The sequence below is a fragment of the Prionailurus viverrinus genome, chromosome B4 (genome assembly GCF_022837055.1).
Source record: "Prionailurus viverrinus isolate Anna chromosome B4, UM_Priviv_1.0, whole genome shotgun sequence".
Lineage (NCBI taxonomy): Eukaryota > Metazoa > Chordata > Mammalia > Carnivora > Felidae > Prionailurus > Prionailurus viverrinus.
This window is the reverse complement of record NC_062567.1, coordinates 64,452,642-64,472,885: the sequence shown is the minus strand read 5'-3', so window position 1 is coordinate 64,472,885 and position 20,244 is coordinate 64,452,642. Positions and strand designations below refer to the sequence as shown.

The 20,244-nt window shown below is 37.7% G+C and overlaps 1 protein-coding gene across 2 annotated transcripts in view; it reads left to right on the top strand.

The window, feature by feature from the left end:
* SLC2A13 (solute carrier family 2 member 13) overlaps window positions 1–20,244 on the top strand; it is a 427,568-nt gene that overhangs the window by 384,158 nt on the left and 23,166 nt on the right. The window contains exons 10-11 of one of the 2 annotated variants that reach the window (XM_047867635.1): window positions 2,687–2,801; window positions 12,489–12,556. In XM_047867635.1, coding sequence (XP_047723591.1) covers window positions 2,687–2,801; window positions 12,489–12,516 — 143 coding nt within the window. In that variant the 3' untranslated portion in view covers window positions 12,517–12,556. Of the gene's footprint in view, window positions 1–2,686; window positions 7,733–12,488; window positions 12,557–20,244 lie in introns of those variants that run through there. The other variant, XM_047867634.1, reaches the window with a different exon arrangement.

The following is a 20,244-nucleotide window of genomic DNA, read 5'->3' as shown; positions in this document are numbered from 1 at the left end:
ATCCTTTCTTTGTCCCTCCCTGCTAACGATTCCATTTCTCTTCCACCACAAGTTTTACTTATCTGTAATCAAACACAGGACCTCATCTGCTTTTTTTTTTTTCCTCCAAAACCCAGCATCATCCAAGAGCTAGCTTTTCAGCATCACCCTTTTCATGAAAACATTCCCAGTTTTTAAGTCCTACTAATCTTGTTCTATTCTACCTCTAATAGCAACCCTTCTTCCATAGTCATTTAGATGCATTTGGTAATGCTACCACTTGTTTTTGGCAGCTAACCTCCAGAATTCTAGTAGGCATGTAACATACATTTTTTTCTGTTCTTTGCAGTTTGGCAGGGCAGCCGTTTTTTCCCCATTAGACAGATGAGGAAAGCAGGGTCAAGAGAATTTAAGAAACTGCCCCAGGAGTCTGCCTGCATCACTTTGTGACTTTCAGAGCCACGGAACCTTCCTGTCACTGTAGCACTCAGCCATGCATCCCAGATGACCTAGTAGTATTTTCTGATTATTTACTAAGTATAAGACATAAAAAATACATATACGCTTGTATGAAATGTTTAACATGAATCAAATAAATGAAATAAAGGACGCCTGTATTTGTGTTTTTAAACAAAGAGCATTTCTCTTACACAAGTCCAGCTCCTTGACTTAATCTAGCAAACTATGCCATGATTTAGTCAACCCTTTCGTATTTTTTCTAAATCTTGTAATTTACCTCTTTTTCCCTGAAGTTCTCTCATGACTCCTCGTCCCACCAAGCAGATTCTTTCAGATGGACAATTCAGCAGCATTTTTCTTCCAGTTTTCCTTGAACCTTCCCAAGAATATTTCTGTATTTATTCCTGGAATGGTTACTTATGTCTTTTAAAAAGTAGTCTTCATAATGTTTTTCCCATTCTGTAATGATTCATCAGAAAGGGAAAATATTATTCAGTTCTTTAACTGCTTGCTATGCTATTTTGCTTACAGCTTGATTTTGAAATATGTCTTTGTCTAGTTTAGCCCTTTATTTCAGATCTGCTTGCAGTCAACAAGAGCACATTTATTTCTAGATGCTCCATTGTGTCAGGCACCATATTAAGCATTGGGAACCCAAATACAAACAAGCCATAGACTCAGTCCTTAAGGAGACCAGTTTTGACACTGAAACAGGAGAGCACATCTCCCTCCCAAGCATCTCATAACCATCTCTCCTATGCCTACTCCTGATTGGGGTTGTAAAATTTATAGAATTATAAACTAAAATAGGAGCTGAGTGGAGCACCTCACCTAGATGGCTCAGTCGGTTGAGCATCTGACTTTGGCTCGGGTCATGATCTCAACAGTTTGTGAGTTCAAGCCCCACTGCTGTCCAGTGCAGAGATCCTCTGTCCCCCTCTCTCTGCCCCCCCCCTTTTTCTCTCTCAAAAATAAATAAATATATAAAATAGCTGAGAAACCATCTTTTTTTTTTTTTTTTTTTTATTTGATACGGAAACTGAGGCACAGAGAGGAGGTTAAATGACTGGAAGTCACACAACAAGATTTAAACCTAGATTTTCCAACTCCCAATCTGATATCCTTTCTGCCATTTGTCACATTAGTTTATCATCTTCCATTACCAGGATGATCTCAATTGAACACTTTAATTTAGGCAGGAACTCCACTGTGGTAAGGTTCTTATATTTAAATTGAGAATTATATAAGAAAGACCATCTTGGAAATATGTAGAGAGTATACACAAGTCACATATGTTGCATCCATCTAGACTTGCTGTATTTACACTTAGAATTGTAACACAACCAGGTACTATTTAGGTCTTTGTGTTTATACTGCATTGGCATGCATAGTCTTAGGGGAAAGCAGAATTCTCTGATCTCATGGAACTTATATTCTAGTTGGGGAAAACAAAACAAATTAGTAAGCTTTATAATATGCCAGATGGTGAGAAGCGCTATGGACCAAAGCAAGTGGACCTTGGTGGTCTAAGAGAAGGAACAAGGGGACTAGGTAAGAGACCACTGTGATAGTGCAGATGAGAAGATTGCCTTTAGATCAGAGATACCAGTGGAATGGCGAGAAGTGGTCATATTTGGATTGTATTTTGAAGGTAGATCCAACAGAATTTCCTAACAGATTGGATGTTGGTTGCGAGGGTAAGCAAACAGTCAAGGTTGACTTCTCAACTTTGGGCATGAGAGATTGGAAAGATAAGTTGCCATGTACTCCGCTGAATCATGAACTCAGAAGTGGCATCATGTATGTGATTCCAGAAGTACAAGATAAATGAGAAAGAAATTGTTCCCTCAAAGTGCCTCCATTCTAGTAGACAAGACAGACGCAAATGCATGCACATAATACTTCTTGGTTGTTATGATGGTGGCTTCAGCAAAGTGCTGTAAAAGTAAACAGGAGAGAGAACAGTGATCTCTAGCCAAGGAAGTGAAGAAAGACTTCAAAGCAGAAGTTACATCTGAACTCAGTTTATCATTCTTCTTGAGTTGGGCATTGTATAACTTGACCTTAGAAAGGTAAATTGTATTATGTTCATAGAGCTAGAATACTAAGAGTAAAGCAGGCCAGTAGTTATTTTTTGCCTCCATGTAAGACAACAGTTATGTATGATTGACCAGAAGGAAAAATCAAAATCAAGTACACTTTCCAACCTAGGACTATTCATATACGTACGTATTATTTTCCATTGCAGGAGCCTTCTTCCTCTATGCTGGATTCGCTGCTGTGGGACTCCTTTTCATCTATGGCTGTCTTCCTGAGACCAAAGGGAAAAAATTAGAGGAAATTGAATCACTCTTTGACAACAGGTTATGTACATGTGGCGCTTCAGATTCTGATGAAGGGAGATATATTGAATATATTCGGGTGAAGGGAAGTAACTATCATCTTTCTGACAACGATGCTTCTGATGTGGAATAATTTTCAGCTGCTGAAATATTTAGGTATTTAAACAAACTTGGGGAACAAAAAGCAGCAATTGGTGACCTCAATGCCCTGCTTTTAATCTGGTTCTTTCCAGTCTAGTTTTGAATGACCTCATATTCTAGAATATTTGATTAGGAGGAAGATACAACCATGATGACATTTTTTTTTCACAAGCAGAAATGTGAAACAATATTTAGAGATTTTAAATTAATAATTATTGAACAAAAGTATGTAAATCCTTCCTGAGATAGTCTAAAATGAATATTGTATCCAGTGACTTCAGTGGTATCCTTTTTTCCTAAGACCATATATAATTATTAGTGGCAATAGAGTCAGTGCTAAACTAGCCGAATCGTATATGTATGATATACTTATGAAGAAGGATTCTGGGATATGATCCAAGGATGTTTTCTGTCAAAACATGGCCTGTTGGCCCTAAATTTCCCTAAGGACAAGTAGCTTATCTGTGATCAACTATTAGAAAGTAAATTCCATTTAAGCTTTCAGCAGATTCAAAAGTGCCTCCACAGAGGCATGGTTGTCCTTATCTCCTTTGGATTCCACATTTTGGTCTCTCTCTCCAAGTCAGATCTTGAGAGCTCTTGAGAAACTGACTCTGCACAGGACCTTTGGAACATTATGAAAAGCAGGTCTTTAAGGGTTTATTTTCATACGTATTTTTTTGCATCAGTGATAAGTATACATTTGCACAGATAAGCTGGCAAGTTTTGATAAGTATATTTTATTGCTAGAAAGTAAGAAAGAAAAAATGTTTATGGATCCCTGATCGAGTTAGTCCCTTAAGTATGCACCTATAAACGCAAAACAGTGCCGTGTCTTCAAGTGTATTTCAGGGTTTCTGTTCATGCCAAAATCACCTGATACTCACCACGCCTTCACTCATCGACTCTAGAGCCCTACTATTTGTGCCTTCATTTTTGTTCTGAATAGCTGCTAGCAGACTATTTTCCCCTTTTAATCAAATAATTTCAGAAACAAAAAAGAAAGGAAGAAAATCAGTGACAGAGAATGCTGCTGTTATATTGATGTGTAAGTAAATAGTGGGACTTACGTTTTCCTTAACTTTTTATTAATTCTTCATAAGGGAATCATGACATTCCGTTACTTAATAGTACTTGTCTTTTTTTACTTTAAGAGCACAAATTTGTTTTTATTTTGCACACCCTTTTCTCATTTTCCCTGACAGTTTACCAAAAAAGAAAAGATACATAGATTTGTCTGTGGGTGTTTCCTTTTTCTCATACTTGGCTTGGATTTCTTTCCTTGTCTAAAAATTGAGATTTTCTATTGGAACAGATTGATGTTTCTAATATAGCATACATTTCTGCAGTGTCTTTGCAAAGTGTTCATTGGTTGTTATGCTCATTCATCAATGATCCCTATTTTTTGTTCTTAAGAACTTCACAGGATATACAAAATTACTTGCTAGTTCCAGTGAAAATATGAATGAATCTTAAGTTTGATGCATTTTAATATGGCTCTAAACATCTAATAAGGCACTCTTTGGACTGAAAAGATAGCTATTTCTAAATTCATTGTTTCTGCCAGTCTCCCAAAGGTGTTTTGCTCTTCGCTGGAAGTCTGGCTTATTCCTGTCACTATTATCAAAACTGAAAATGTAGCCAAGGAGGTTTATTCTCTTAGCCACCAGGGGTATGATAAGCGTGCTTTTAAAATGTCACTTTACTGGCCTAAAAAATCCTTCAGCCAAAAAAAAAAAAAAAGCTCCCTTTGATCATCTCATACAATAAAAAAATTTATTTTAGAGGGTTTTTTTCCCTGAATTAGGTGCTTTGACAATTGATTTCTAAGGGGATACTAGTATTGATTTTTCCCCCAGAAAAGCAGATGTGATTTAATAGAAAAAGTTATTCATATTTCTTATCCCATAAGAAATTTCTTATCTGTGTAATACTTCACACAGGGAAAGTGAAATGGAAAATGAGCTATTATGTGGCAAAATCAGAATATGGGGAGAAAAAGCATTTGGACCAATTAAAGTGCTCTCTAAAAATGTATTTTTCTGATTTATCCAAATAATTGCCTCAATTCTTCTCTTTATTGTATACATAGCCTTAATTATATGCTTATATACTCAGCTGGGCTGAATGCACAGTAACCTTATTATTAAAGGAGCGACTGGACTTTTATTATCTCCTAATGCAGAACATGGCCTGTTCTCCCTGATGTGAGCAAATGGCACTTTGAACTTTATATCCATAAATGCACATAAAAACAGGGAAAATTAGCCACAGTCCTCCTCCCCTAGTCTCCTCAAACTCTCCTTTAAAGAACTATTTGTTATTTATATAGTGATAAAGACAGTATTCCATATCTTGGAAGTATAAGACAGAATGGCATAGTATAAAGATTATTTATAATTTTTTTAAAAACAACTACTTAAAAAGAAACCTTATACAACGAGGGTGTTGTTTTTAGATTCAGTGAACATTTATAGTATATTAAAAATTAAGTATTTGAACTTTTCAGGTTTTTTTATATTATGTACCTTTTAAGTTCCTAGCATCTTTGGCTACCACTATCAACTTGAAAACATTACGTTTGAAATATCATCAAATATATATATTTTTAGGACAATTTATATATGGTATGATTTGACCTACCATATTAAAACAGACTGAGCACCATGCTTTTAACTGAAATTATAGGTGTCCTTCTAAGCATGCTGCAAATTCAATAGACATGTATTATGTTTCAGGAATACATTGCAGAGCAAGTCATAACTCCTAGTTGAGCCTTAGCTTGGTGGCTGATGAGATCTGCTCTAAAGAGAATAGAACCCTCCATCTGCACCTGAACACAGGGCCGAACGTGAAGTCAGATAAATTGTAAAGATCTGGCATTAATAATTTTCTTCAATACAAACATTCTTAATAATTTTGACTGTCGCACCTTAGTCAGTAATTACCCAAAACATGATTTTTAATGTATTTGTAAAAGATCCAAATGAAAACTAAATTTTAAAGGTAATATTTTCATTTGAAATTTTGTTCCCAGCCATATGCAGTAATTAGTTCCCTGATGGAAAATACTATGATGGTAATGGCTATCATCAAGTGCTTTTTCATAATAATATTTTACCACTGAACTACATTTTCATGTAGAAGATTCTAAATATTATTTTTTAGGTTATTCACCCTAAAATGAGAATTCCACTAAAGAATTTAGAAGTTGTTTACTATAGTTTCAAAATCCATTATCCAGAGGGAGAATGAACAGGAAAAATGTAACTGACAACCTACACTTTTGCTTTTTATTGGAAAGTAAAATTGATATGTATTACAATCCTAGATCCTTGGGGGAGAATATTCTACAAAATACTATCCATGTGTTCTCTAAGAAAGTCTCATAACTTAATGACACTAACCATTTATAAGTACTGTAATACAGTAAGGAGGAGTGGAAGGATTGTTTTATCTCATCAGCATAGTTCAGAACAATAAAATTATTGAGATGTTTTGTAATAATCAGATTTTTTTTAATCATTCTCCTGGTTATAAAATCTCAAATTACACTAGCACCTAAAAACCTACATTTACACAGTTGTTGCAACAAGTTTTCAAGTACCAAATTTAGATCTTTTCCTAACTACAAATGAAAAAAAAAAATATCAGGCCACTAGCAAAGAATTCATAACAATGTGCTTTATAGCAAAATGTATTAAATAGCGGGTAAAATTTATAGCTTATGTGTAGCTGCTGACAATGACAAGACTCAGAATTATTCTCTAGATTAATTTTAATGTCCTGTTTTCTGTCACTTTCTATCAATTTTCTTAGCCTCGTGTACAGTAATGTTAAGCTAATTTGATCAAGTGATCAGTGGTAGCAGTGTATCTGTTATCAGTACATTCCCTTCTTCTGGGTGAGAAATATTGCTATTTTCCACAAATAGCAATAATTTTAAAAACAACTAACTGCTACCAACTTTTACATTATCTTTTAGAAAAGGAAATATTTGTGTGCCAATAATCATCAAAGAGATACTTTGTAAATGTGCTAATGATGTTCAGAAGTACATGGCAGCATTTTATCCTCATAACTTGCTTGTGAGTGAGTGTAAAACAATATAATTCCTATAAATCTTTACTTTGGATGTATAAAACAGTCTGTTGCACTGAGTGATTTGGTCTATGAAATGTTCAGTAACTACCTTCAGTTAGCAGTAATATTCAGATTTTTATTTCACACTCTTAAGTTCATGTGTTTGATTTTGTCATATCAGTATGAGAAAAAGGAATGCAGCTTACAAGTACTTAAAAACCAATTTTTGTAAAGTTTTAAAATTTTAGTAAATTTAACATCATTCCATCTCATTTGAAAGGTTAAAAAGATGAGACTTAACTCTAGCCAAAGTAGAAATTTATATTCTACATGTCCAAACTGGTTCCTAGCGGCTTTTGGACTATATCTTATTTGATGTTATAGTATCTTTATTTGTAATAAATGTTCAAATTTCTATTTAGAAGCTCTAATGTACATCTAGATTAAATCAAAAGTTTTATGCTTTTAAAATATGTATTTCAAAATGTATATTTTAATTTGAGTGCATGTTATATAGTATTTAATACTTCACATGTCTTAGAAAATTCAGTATAAATATTTATTCTTACATATGTGACATATGGGATGTCTCAAAAATTATGAATATGTATCATTTCCTTCAAAGTCATTCTAGCCTATAGCTGTATCAAAAGTATTGTATATTTTATGGAAATTTAGTGATGTATATGTAAATTTTTTAAGTTATTTTATCGAAGTTCAATCTTTACATAAAATTAAAATCTTTTTTTAAAAAAAGTGTCAGTGCCAGAACTGTAAATGAAAATAATCAAATAAAAGTTAAGACAATTCATTACTCATTTATCTCCCTTGCACTTTTGTATTTTCTTTAATTCTCTTCCTTGGATTTTAGGATCTAGACATAGCAAAGGCATCTACAAAGCTCCACATATTGAATAATACTTTCTTATCTCTTTTGATCATGGGTAAACTCGATCTTTAAAAAAATATAATACCTAAAATTTGTTCCAAGGAATAATTCTAAATAGTAAATATAAAATGTAAAACGAAGTGCTTAGGAGCCCTTGAAATATTATTTCTGTTTGTTGCTAAAACAAGTTGTAACAGAAACCATTATGTCAGGTTGACAAAAATTGTATTTGCTCTGTATGTGAAAACAAAATACCTGCCGGGTGGCCTGATGACAGTTCCTTTTGGCACTGTATAGCTCTCCATTGTCATTTTTCCCCAACTGAAGCTTTAAATTTTTTTTTTTTTAAATAGTAAGAATTATCTATTATTTGATCTGGGCAGCTGTTAGAATTATCTCCATAGTTAGGGTGTGCCATCCTGAGCCCAACTATAGAAACAGCATGAAGAGATCCCCTGAAAACACTAGATCAATCCAGAGGCTTACAGTGGAGGGGACTCTCCTATCTGTGTGCCTTCTCTATGCACACAAAATTACATTTGATTTTCTCCTGTTTAAAAAAAAAAAAAAAAAAAAAAAAAAGCCTTACAGTGGAGTTGCATTTAACCAAGGATTCTGATGTCAGCAGGTAAGGTAAAAATCCTGCAGTCAAAATGACCCAAGAAAATCCCGTAAATATGCATAAAGGATCCACTCACCAGAGCACCTAAATAATGCAGTACATATCTGTGTCAGTGGCCAAAGTCTTCATTTAACTGTGCAGTCCTGTGGGGGTAATCATTATAGTGCTTTTATGGGTACTGAACATAAATTCAGAACATTTTGATGACTTACCCAAGATCACACACTAAAAAGTGATAGAAGACCTCTGCATGGACTACACCAATATTCTTCCTCTCTTGGTCATTTGGAATGTCTTCTAGTCAGACCCAGGCAGATTTCCTGTGTTGCAACTTAAAAGGCATGCGGAGAAAGAATCAGATACCTCATTTTAACCTGGACTACAGACACAAATTCTGACAACTTTTGGGGATTTTTCTCCAAATATGAAGCCCTATATAGTACATTATTTAAGGAGTCAGCATGAACACACATTCTCCAGTTTTGAATCCCAGCCTTTTCTACTTACTGCCTGGTAACTCAAATTACTGAGTTACGCTTTGCTCCACTTCTTGACTATAAAGTGGATGTGTGACTACCTCATACATGTATTGTGAAGGTTCATCAATCATGTAAAGCATGTAGACCAATAGTATACAGTAAGTGCTGGATAACTATTGACTGTTCTTAGTGTCGTCATCCACATGCTATCCCTGATGCTGCTAAAGCCACACTGTGCAAAGCACAAACAATGTGTTTATAAATTCTCTTCCTGTGAACAACTAAGAACAGGAGCACGTGAGCTTCTTTGACATATGTCATACAGGCTGTTTGCAGCAGGCAAGCTTCTGCCAACCAGAATGGTTTGAGCAGATGTCCTTCTTGCTTTCTCCGAGACTCCTTCCCATGGACATTCTCCTGAAGGGCACAGTTGAAAAACACAACATTCTCATAGTCTCCAGATTAACGAGACTACACAACTTCTGTAAATGTGATCTCTGAATCCAGAAACAATCTTAGAATATCTCTCAGTAATCTATCATTTATATCCAGCATTTAAAACAAATTTTGAGGGATGCCTGGGTGGTCCAACTCTTGATCTCATTTCAGTTCTTCATGTCAGGGTCATGAGTTCAGGCCCCGCATTGGGTGCCACGCCCAGCCTTAAAAATAATGTATTTTTTAATGTTTTTACTTTTGAGACAGAGACAGAGCATGAGCAGGGGAGGGGCAGAGAGAGAGGGAGAGAATCTGAAGCAGGCTTCAGGCTCTGGGCTGTCAGCACAGAGCCTGACACAGGGCTGGAACTCACGGACTGTGAGATCATGACCTGAGCCAAAGTCGGATACCCAACCGACTGAACCACCAAGGCGCCCCAAAGTAATAATTATTGTTGAACTTCTCTCCAAATGAGAAATGACATTAATTAAATAAAAATAATTATTTTTGAAATCTCCAAATGAAAAATGACATTAATACTTCACTAAGAGGCTATGTTGAAATTAAGCTATTATACTAAATGCTATGAATTCAGTCGAAACATTGAGAGTTTTTTACCTTTAATTCATGCATTTTTCAACTACACTTACAAAAACTAATTTCAGGGCGCCTGGATGGCTCAGTCGGTTAAGCGTCTGACTTCAGCTCAGATCATGATCTCACGTTCCGTGAGTTCGAGCCCCGAGTCAGGCTCTGGGCTGATGGCTCAGAGCCTGGAGCCTGCTTCCGGTTCTGTGGCTCCCTCTCTCTCTGCCCCTCCCCCGTTCATGCTCTGTCTCTCTGTCTCAAAAATAAACGTTAAAAAAAAAACTAATTTCAGATGATCAGCACAGTAAGTTTTTACATGAAAGAAAATATTGGCATACTAGCAATGGATATTAATGTTTATTTTGGACAGAGCGTGAGCAGGAGAGGGGCAGAGAGAGAGGGAGACACAGAATCCAAAGCAGTCTCCAGGGTCTGAGCTGTCAGCACAGAGCCTGACACGGGACTCAGACTCATGAACCCCAAGATCATGACCTGAGCCGAAGTCAGACGTTTAACTCAGCCACCCAGGAGCCCCCAACAAATGGATATTAAACTCAAAACAGATTTGTTATAGCAGTGGTTCTCAAAATGTCCTCAAACCAGAAGCACTGACCTCACCTGTGAGTTTGTTATAAATCCAAATCTGTGGGCTTCACCTGACATACTGAATTAGATATCTGGGGACATACATAGTCCAGGAAACTATTTTTTAATTGAAATATAATTGACATATAACACTGTGTAAGGTATACAATGTGTTGATTTGATGCATATATTGCAATATGATTACCACCACAGTGTTAGCTAACACTTCTCCCATGTCACATAATTACCACTTCTTTTTTGTGGTGAACAATCCCATCTTTTAGCTACTCTGAAGATTAGTACAGTATTGTCTATAATCACTATGCTGTACATTAGTTCTCCATGACTTGTCTACTAGTTCTAAGTCTGTACCCTTAAACAACATCCCCCCTTCTCCAGCCTGTGGTAACTACCATTCTACTGATTTCACAAATTCAGCTTTTGATCAAGCACCTTAACAAATTGCCAGGTAATTCTTAAGCACACAATGGTGTGGGTTACCACTGCAATAGATTTTTGAATTCATCACTTTAAAAAGGAATCAGCTAACAAAGAAAGAAAAAATACATAAATAGGAATCAGCTGCATGTTCTTCCAAATGGTGAGCTCATCTAGTAAATAATAAACAGTGGATTTATATGCAAGTTGCTTAGGAATTCATCAAGCTAAGTCACTTCCACCTCAGGGACTTTGCATGGTATGCCTGTTGCCCCAGTCTTTGTGTCTGGTTCCTTCTTGTCATTCAGCTTTCAGCTCAAAACCATCTCCTCTGAGAGCTTGTCTTGACTCCCTTACTTCCTACTACATCACGTAACCTTGCTTTATTTTCTTCCAAGTATTTATCACTGTTTGAAGAGTATTTTTATTTGCTGTCTGTCTCTCCCACAAGAATATACACTGCATGAGAGCAGGGAATTTTCATTATCCACTACTGACTCTCCAGCACCTCTTACAGTGCCTACCTAACATATAGCATGTGCTCAGTAAGTAAAGAATAAATGCATGCATGCATTTCAGATGCTCCTACAAAGGAGCATGGATAAAGGAGCAAAGAATAAATGGATGCATGCATTTCAGACGTAGCCTACAAAGGAGCAGTGGGAAGTTTTAACTGGACTGGAAAGAAAGAAAATGATACCAAGGCACCAGGCCAATGTCAAAAAGCATGTTTTATAGATCGATCTCTATAGCAAAGCTGTTTTAATCAAACAGCAAATTCCATATGCTGTATGAATGCATGTGTATTCACATAAACACATTTGGATGACAAATTTGGTTTCTTATGATTCCTATTAAAGGAGGGGGAAATCTGGGGCACCTGGGTGGCTAAGTGTCCAACTCTTGATTTCAGCTCAGGTCATGATCTCATGGTCATGGGATTGAGCCCCACATCCGGCTCCAGCTAAGTATGGAGCCTGCTTATGATTCACTCTCCCTCTCTCTCTCTGCCCCTCCCCCGCTTATGTGCCTGCACATATTCTCGCTCTCTTAAAAAAATAAACATTTTTAAAAAGGGAAAAATCTAATAACAAAAATCATTAAATACTAGGATAGCAAAATTGGGGTGGAATTTGCATGTTTTATAATACACTATTTCTATATCCTCTTTATATAATAGTAACACTTATATGCTACATACTTTATATATATTATCCTATCCTCACAAAACCCTATATAAAAAGTACATTACCATTATTGTATTGATGAGAAAGTAATTGAGTCACAGGAAGTAAAGTAACTTCTATTAAGGTAGAACAAACAGGTAAGTTTGTTCCAAGGTCCTTTTTTTAACAACTACTATATATATTTTTTATAATGAACTTTATCATGGAAAATTTTATAATGGCCTCTACCTAAAAATTTCTATTTTTTTTCCCCTGCAGGGTCACTGGTTATGGACTTAGAAACTAAAACATAACTACTGGATAAAACTGATAAATAACATGTAGAGGTAAATGTGTAAGGGTTGGAATTTAAAGTCTAAAATAATCAGTAATTTCCAAAAACATGCCCAAATTTACATTTATGACTTAATCCACGGAATCCTAATAAGCTTCCTTGCTCCGAAGTCTGCTGAAATTAATGGAACTACTCCAACCTTCTTTTGATTAATATTAGCATGGTATATCCTTCTCCATCCCTTTACTTTTAATCTGCATGCATCTTTATATTTAAAGTGGGTTTCTTGAAGACAACATATAATTGGGTCTTATTTTTGATCCGATGACAATCTGGTTTTTATTTGTGTATTTAGACCACTGATATTTAAGCTGATGAAATATCTACCATATTTGTTACAGTTTTCTATTCGTTGCCGTTGTTCTCTATTCCTATTTTTGTTTTCTACTTTTGCCACCTTTTGTGGTTTTCATTGAGCATATTATACTCCATTCCTCTCTTAGCATATCAGTTATACTTCTTTCACTTTTTTTAGTGGTTGCCCTAGAGTTTGCAGTGTACATATACAACTAATTCAAGTCCACTTTCAATTTTTTTGAACATTTATTTTTGAGAGACAGAGACAGAGTGTAAGCAGGTAAGGGGCAGAGAGAAGGAGACACAGACTCCAAAGCAGGTTCCACGCTCTGAGCTGTCAGCACAAAGCCCAACACAGGGCTCGTTGAACCCAGGACCATGAAATCATGACCTGAGCCAAAGTCAGATGCTTAACAGAATGAGCCACCCAGATGCCCCCAAGTCCACTTTCAAATAACTCCACTCCCTCACAGGTGATGCAAGTACATTAGAATGTCAAATATTCCTAATTCTTTCCTTCTGTCGCTGTGTCACTGGTGTCATTCATTTCACTTGTACATAAGCCATACATTGAATACATTGTTGCTTTTGCTATTATTATTTTGAGCAACATGTTATCTGTTCAATCAATAAAGAATCGGAAAAATAAAAGTTTTTCCTATACACTCATTCCTTCTCTACTGCTCTTCTTTTCTTTATGCAGATCCAACTTTCTCACCTGTATCACTTTATCTCTGAAAAACTTTTCTTCTTTTAACAGTGCTTGCAAGGCAGGTCTAACTGGCAACAAACTCCCTCAATTTTTGTCTGAGAAGAGTCTTTACTTCTCCTTCACTTTAGAAGGATAATTTTGCAGCATCCAGAATTCAAGGTCGGTGGGTTTTTTTTCTCCCAACATTTTAAATATTTCACTCCACTCTCATCTTGCTTACTTGGTTTCTGAGAAGTCAGATGCAGTGTTCATCTTCACTCCTTTATAAGTAAGGTGTTTTTTTTCTTCCAGCTTACTGCAAGATTTTTCATCTTTCATTTTCCAGCTTGAAAATGACATGCCTGGGTGTTTTTTGTTTGTTTTGTATTGTTGTTGTTGTTGGCATTTATCTGGGCTTCCTAGATCCTTGGTTTGTTATATGACATTAATTGGTGAAATTCTTAGTCCTTATGACTTCCAAAATTTCTTCTATTCCTTTCCCTTTCTTATTCTAATATTCCCCTTACAAGTATGTTATAACTTTTGTAGTTGTCCCTCAGTTCTTGGATACTCTGTTCAATTTTGTATTCTTTTTTCTCCTTGCTTTTCAGTTTCGAAACTTTTACTAACATATTGTCAAGTTCAGAGATTATTTCCTGAACTATGTCCTGTCTACTAATGAACCCATCAAAGGCATGCTTTGTTACTGTTACAATGTTTTTATCTCTAGCATTTTTTAAATTCTTTCATAGAATTTCTGCCTCTCTGCTTACATTACCCATCTGTTCTTGCATGTTGTCTACTTTTTCTATTAGAGCCTTTAATATATTGGTCATAGTTGTTTAAAGTCTCAGTCTGAATATTTCAACATTCTTACTATATCTGAGTCCAGTTTTGATTCTTGCTGTTCTTCAAACTGTTTTTTACCTTTTAGTTTGCTTTGTAAGTTTTTCTTGAAACCTGGACATGATGTACTGGGGAAGAGAAAGAAACTCCAGTAAAAAGGATGTTTAACTGTGATGTAGTGTTAAGGTGTGGGAGGAGGGGAATTGTTCCATTATCCTATCAGTAGGTCTCAGTCTTTTGGAGAGCCTGTGCTCCTGGGATATAAACTTCACAAGTGCTTTTCAGTTTTTTTCTTCCCCTTAGGTGAGACAGGATGGCTAGAGAGAGCTGGAGTTGGGTAGTTCCCTTCCCCAGGTCTGTTAGGCTCTGATAAAGCCCAGTTCACATTAGGCTCTCTTGAAGGCCTCTTGAAGGCAGGCCTTGTTAAAAAGAACAGCTTGCAAGGGATGCCTGGGAGGCTAAGTTGCTTAAGCATCCAGTTTGGCTCATGATCTCGTGATTGATGAGTTCAAGCCCCTCATCAGGCCATGTGCTGACAGCTCAGACCCTGGAGCCTGCTTAGGATTCTGTGTCTCCCTCTTTCTCTACCCCTCCCCTGCTCATGCTCTGTCTCCCTCTCTCAAAAATAAATAAAAACATTAAAAAAAAAAAAAAAACTTCAAAAGAACTTGCTCTGGCCTATTTAAAATTGATTCCTTTTCCCCCTCCTCCTGCCAGAAGCCTGAGAGGATCTTTCTCCAATCTTCACTGTTAGAATCTGGGAGAGCTCTTGGAACTAAAATGCAAAAAAAGTGTAAGGGAGCCTCACTATGACTGCACTCTTCTGGAATTTTTAGCTCTCAGACTTGTCCACATGGAGCTTGTAGCAACCCATCAATTAATTTAGGTTTCCTACCTTGGCAGTGGTTCCCATGGAAGTGTCTGCTCTTGACTTCCTAGTTAGGTAAGTTGAGATTCTCTGTGTCTTCCTCTCTGTCTCCAATTTTAGGGGCAGTGATTTGCCCTGTGACCTCACTATTCGTGTGGAAGAGTTGTTGATTTTCAATTTGTTCACCTTTTTACTTGATGTTAGGATAGAGTATGACCTTCCAAGCCCCTCACATACTGAGTGGAAACCTAGTAAGCTTCTACAACTTTGTAAAATACAATTTTTAAAACTCCAGGTGAGGCAGACACAGTACCTTTTTATGGGCTTTAAGAAGCCTTTTCCTACCATAAGGAACAACTGGGCAAGTGACCGGAAGACACTGAAGTCTTGTCAAGAGGTGTTCACCACAGGCATGAAAATCCTGGAGCTCCAAGACAGCTGTACCTTTAGAAACCAAAAACAGAACAAAACAAAACAAATTACGTTTATTTGTGGGTTTGCTCAGAAATCTCAGGGAATGTGCAGGTGCCAATAGGGAAGCCTTCAAGTTGCTAGATAGTAGAGTTCATTTATCAACACACTTAAACATATGTACCACTGGTGCTTACCGGGCTTCTTCCTCCCTCCAAAAAACAAAAAAAGAAAGAAAGAAAAAAGGATGTTTAACTGTGGAGAGGAACCTGACAAACTGGCCTTTTAAAAAAGCCATCCAGGGGCGCCTGGGTGGCGCAGTCGGTTAAGCGTCCGACTTCAGCCAGGTCACGATCTCGCGGTCCGTGGGTTCGAGCCCCACGTCGGGCTCTGGGCTGATGGCTCGGAGCCTGGAGCCTGTTTCTGATTCTGTGTCTCCCTCTCTCTCTGCCCCTCCCCCGTTCATGCTCTGTCTCTCTCTGTCCCAAAAATAAATAAAAAACGTTGAAAAAAAAAATTTAAAGAAGCCATCCACACTCCTGGGGAAGATGGCAGAGTAGGGAGATCCTGAGCTCACCTCATCCCACAGACACAACCAGATGACACTCACATCAGTGTAAATAACCCAGAAAACCACCTTGAAGACTGGTAGAACAAACTCTCCATAGCTAAATGTAGAGAAGATGCCACCTCAAAGAGGGTAGGAAGGGCAGAGACACAGCCCAGAGCTAATGGAAACCACCAGACTATCCACTGGAGAGAGGGACACCACAGGTACAGAGAGGGGAGTGAAACATTCACGTCAGGGATCCCACAAGGGAAAAAAGGATCCCTGTAACATTTGGCTTTGTAAACCAGAGGGACTGAACTGTGTGAGTTCTTACAACCAAGCAGGTCTGAAAACCTAGAACTTTAAAAATATCAGTGGGCTTGGCTCAAGGAGAGCTGAGGGCAAGGGGAAACTGAGTCTCTGCCCTAAAAGAGCACACAAAACAGCCCCATAGAAAGCACAAAAGAAGCAGTTCAAAAACCCCCTGTGGTATATAGGAGGGATATTTGTTTACTGGTCTCAGAGCATGTTCCATAGAGGCAGGGACACTTGGGAGGCTTCTCCAAAAACAAATGAGCCATTTCTGTCCTCAGCCCCCTAACAGGACCTACCAACACTCCCTACCTAACTTGCTACCACTGCCCCCCACCCCTGCCTTCTCCTGCAGACATGCCCCCTCCGGCCAGGCCTCTGCTTCAGGTTTCCCTTCTATAGCAGACCCGCATAAACCTTGCTGCCAGCTGGTGTGGATCTGCCCCCTCCAACCACTCTTGGCCCAATCTACCTAAAGCAGTGCCCCAAGCCTGGCAGTGTGAAAGCAGCCATCCCAAAGTGGCTCCTGCCCCAGGGACAGGGATAGATAACTTCACGCACCAGTCAGACTGTGGCTCCTGCAAAGAGCTGGGGACAGACGGCTGGCCTGACTGCAGGCTCAACTCACTAATGAAAGCCTCTCGTTGGAGGAAAAAGGAAGAGCCCTGCAGTTCCGTGCTACTGCATCCCTGGCAAACACCTGGACTGACATAGCTCAAGCACAAGGAGTCCCCAGACTAGCCCACTGACAGCACAGGAACCAAACACTGCCCACAGCAAGCAAAGAGACCCACTGGACATGACTAAACTGAAGGCAACATCAGCTCAGCAACAACAGCAGGGCACACACAACACATATGGGAGACACCCCTGAAGTGCCAAGTACTGGTACCTCTTCTTAATAAGGCCACTATTTTCAAGAGCAAGAGATGTAGCTGAGTTTCCTAACACACAGAAAAAGACAAAGGGAGTTAGATAAAATGAGGAGACAGAGGCATATGTCCCAAATGAAAGAACAGGACAAAATCATGGCAAGAAGCCTAAGCAAACTGTAGGTAAATAACATGCCTGATAGAGAATTTAAAACATTGATCTTAGAGATAACTCACTGGACCCAAGAAAAGAGTGGAGGACCTCAGTGAGACTCTTTGCAATGAGATAGAAAACATAAAAGAACCTATCAGAGATGAAGAAATCAATAACAAAAGTACACTAAAGGGAATAAATAGATTAGATGAAGCAGAAGAAGAGATCGATTGACAGAGTAATGGAAAGAATTTGAGAATGGGAAAAATGATACAAAGTGGAAATAGGGAACCCAGGGACACCATTAACTGTAATAATATTCTCATTACAGGGATCTCAGAAGAAGAGAAAGTAAAGGGGACAGAAAATTTATTTAAAGAAATAATAGTGGAAAACTTCCTGAAACTGGAGAAGAAAACAGAAATCCAGATCCAGGAAGCACAGAGTCTTGACAACAAAATAAACCCAAGGGGGTCCACACCAAGACATGCAGTAATTAAAATGGCAAAAAGTAGTTATAAGGAAGAATTTTAAGTGCAACAAGAGAGTGTCCGGGTGGGTCAGTAAGTTAAGTATACTAACTCTTGATTTCAGTTCAGGTCATGATCTCATGGTTCATGGGATCAAGCCACAGCCATGGAGCCTGCTTGGGATTCGCTCCCTCTCTCTCTGCCCATCGCCCTCCCCAAATGAACAATTTTTTAATTTAAAAAAAAATAATAAAACAAGAGAAAGATGTTTGGTACAAGGGAAATCCCATAAGTTCATCAGCTAATATTTCAGCACAAACTTCACAGGCCTGAAGGGAGTAGCATGATATTTTCATTAAAAATGCTACAATCAAAAGACATATGATAACGGAATGGATAAAAAGCAAGACCCGTCCGTATGCTGCCTTCAAGAGATAGCTGAAATGATTCAGACCTAAAGACACATGCAGACTGAAAATGAAGGGATGGTGAAACATTTAACACGCAAACAGATGTGGGGGGGGGGGGGGGAGAGGGAATCCAGAGTAGCAATACTTATATCAAATAAGATAGACTTTAAACCAAAGACTGTAACAACAAGACACAAAACAGGACACTGTATAACCATTCAGGGAACAATCCAATAAGAAGATATGACAATTATAAATATTTATTCACCAAACCTGGAAGCAGCCAAATACATGAAGCTGTTAATAACAAACATAAGGAAGTAACTGATAGTAATACAATGATATGAAAGGACTTTAACACCCCACTTACATCAATGGAAAAGTCATCCAAACAGAAATACAAGGAAACAGTGGCTTTGAATGATACAGTAGAGCAGATGTGTCTAATATATAAATTCAGAACATTCCATTCTAAAACAGAAGAATACATATTCTTTTAAAGCGCACATGAAGCATTCTCCAGAAGAGATCCCCTATTAGGCCACAAATTAAGTCTTAACAAGTTCAAAAAGATCGAAGCCATACTGTGCATCTTATCCAACCACAACACTATGAAAACAGAGATCAACCACAAGAAAAAAACCTGGAAAGGACACAAATGCATGGAAATTAAATGGCAAGTTAGTAAACAATGAATGGGTCAACCAAGAAATCAAAAAGGAAATCAAAAAATACATGGAGACAAATGAAAATGGAAAAGCAATGATCCAAAATCCTTGGGATGCAGCAAAAGCTATTCTATGAAGGAAGTTTATAACAATACAGGCCTACTTCAAGGAGAAAATTCTCAAGTGAAGAACCTAACCAGACACCTAAAGGAGCTAGAAAAAGAACGAACAAAACCCAAAAGCAGTAGAAGGAAGAAATAATATAAAGATTAGAGCAGAAATAAACAAAATGGATACTTAAACAATAAAACACATCAACGAAACCAGGAGATGGTTCTTTGAAAAGATCAACAAAATTGATAAGCCTTTAGCTAGACTCATCAAAAAATAAATTTAACAATGAATTTTTTTATTTTTATTTTTATTTTTTTTAATGTTTATTTTTGAGAGAGCGAGCACGAGCAGTGGAGGGGCAGAGAAAGGTGAGTAGAGGATCCGAAGCAGGCTGACAGCAGAGAACCTGATGTGGGGCTAAAACTCCTGGACCACGAGATCATGACCTGAGCTGAAGTCAGACACTTAACTGACTGAGACACCCAGGTGCCTCAGAGAGAAGCTTAAAATAAACCAGAAATGAAAGAGGAGGAAAAAAAATACAACACCATAGAAATACAAAGGATTATAAGAGAATATTTTGAAAAGTTACATGCCAACAAATTGGACAACCTCGACAAAATGAATAAATTCCTAGAAACATACAACCTCCCACAACTGACTCGGGAACAAAATAGAAAATTTTAACAGGCCAATTACTAGCAATGAAATTGAATCAGTAATCAAAAAATTCCCAAAAACAACAGTCCAGGACCAGATGGTATCACAGGTCAATCCTACTGAACATTTTTTTTTTAATGTTTTTATTTATTTTTGCGACAGAGAGAGACAGAGCATGAGCAGGGGAGGGGCAGAGAGAGAGGGAGACACAGAATCTGAAGCAGGCTCCAGGCTCTGAGCTGTCAGCACAGAGCCCGACGCGGGATTTGAACTCAGACTGTGAGATCATGACCTGAGCTGAAGTCGGATGCTAACCGACTGAGCCACCCAGGTGCCCCAATCCTACTGAACATTTAA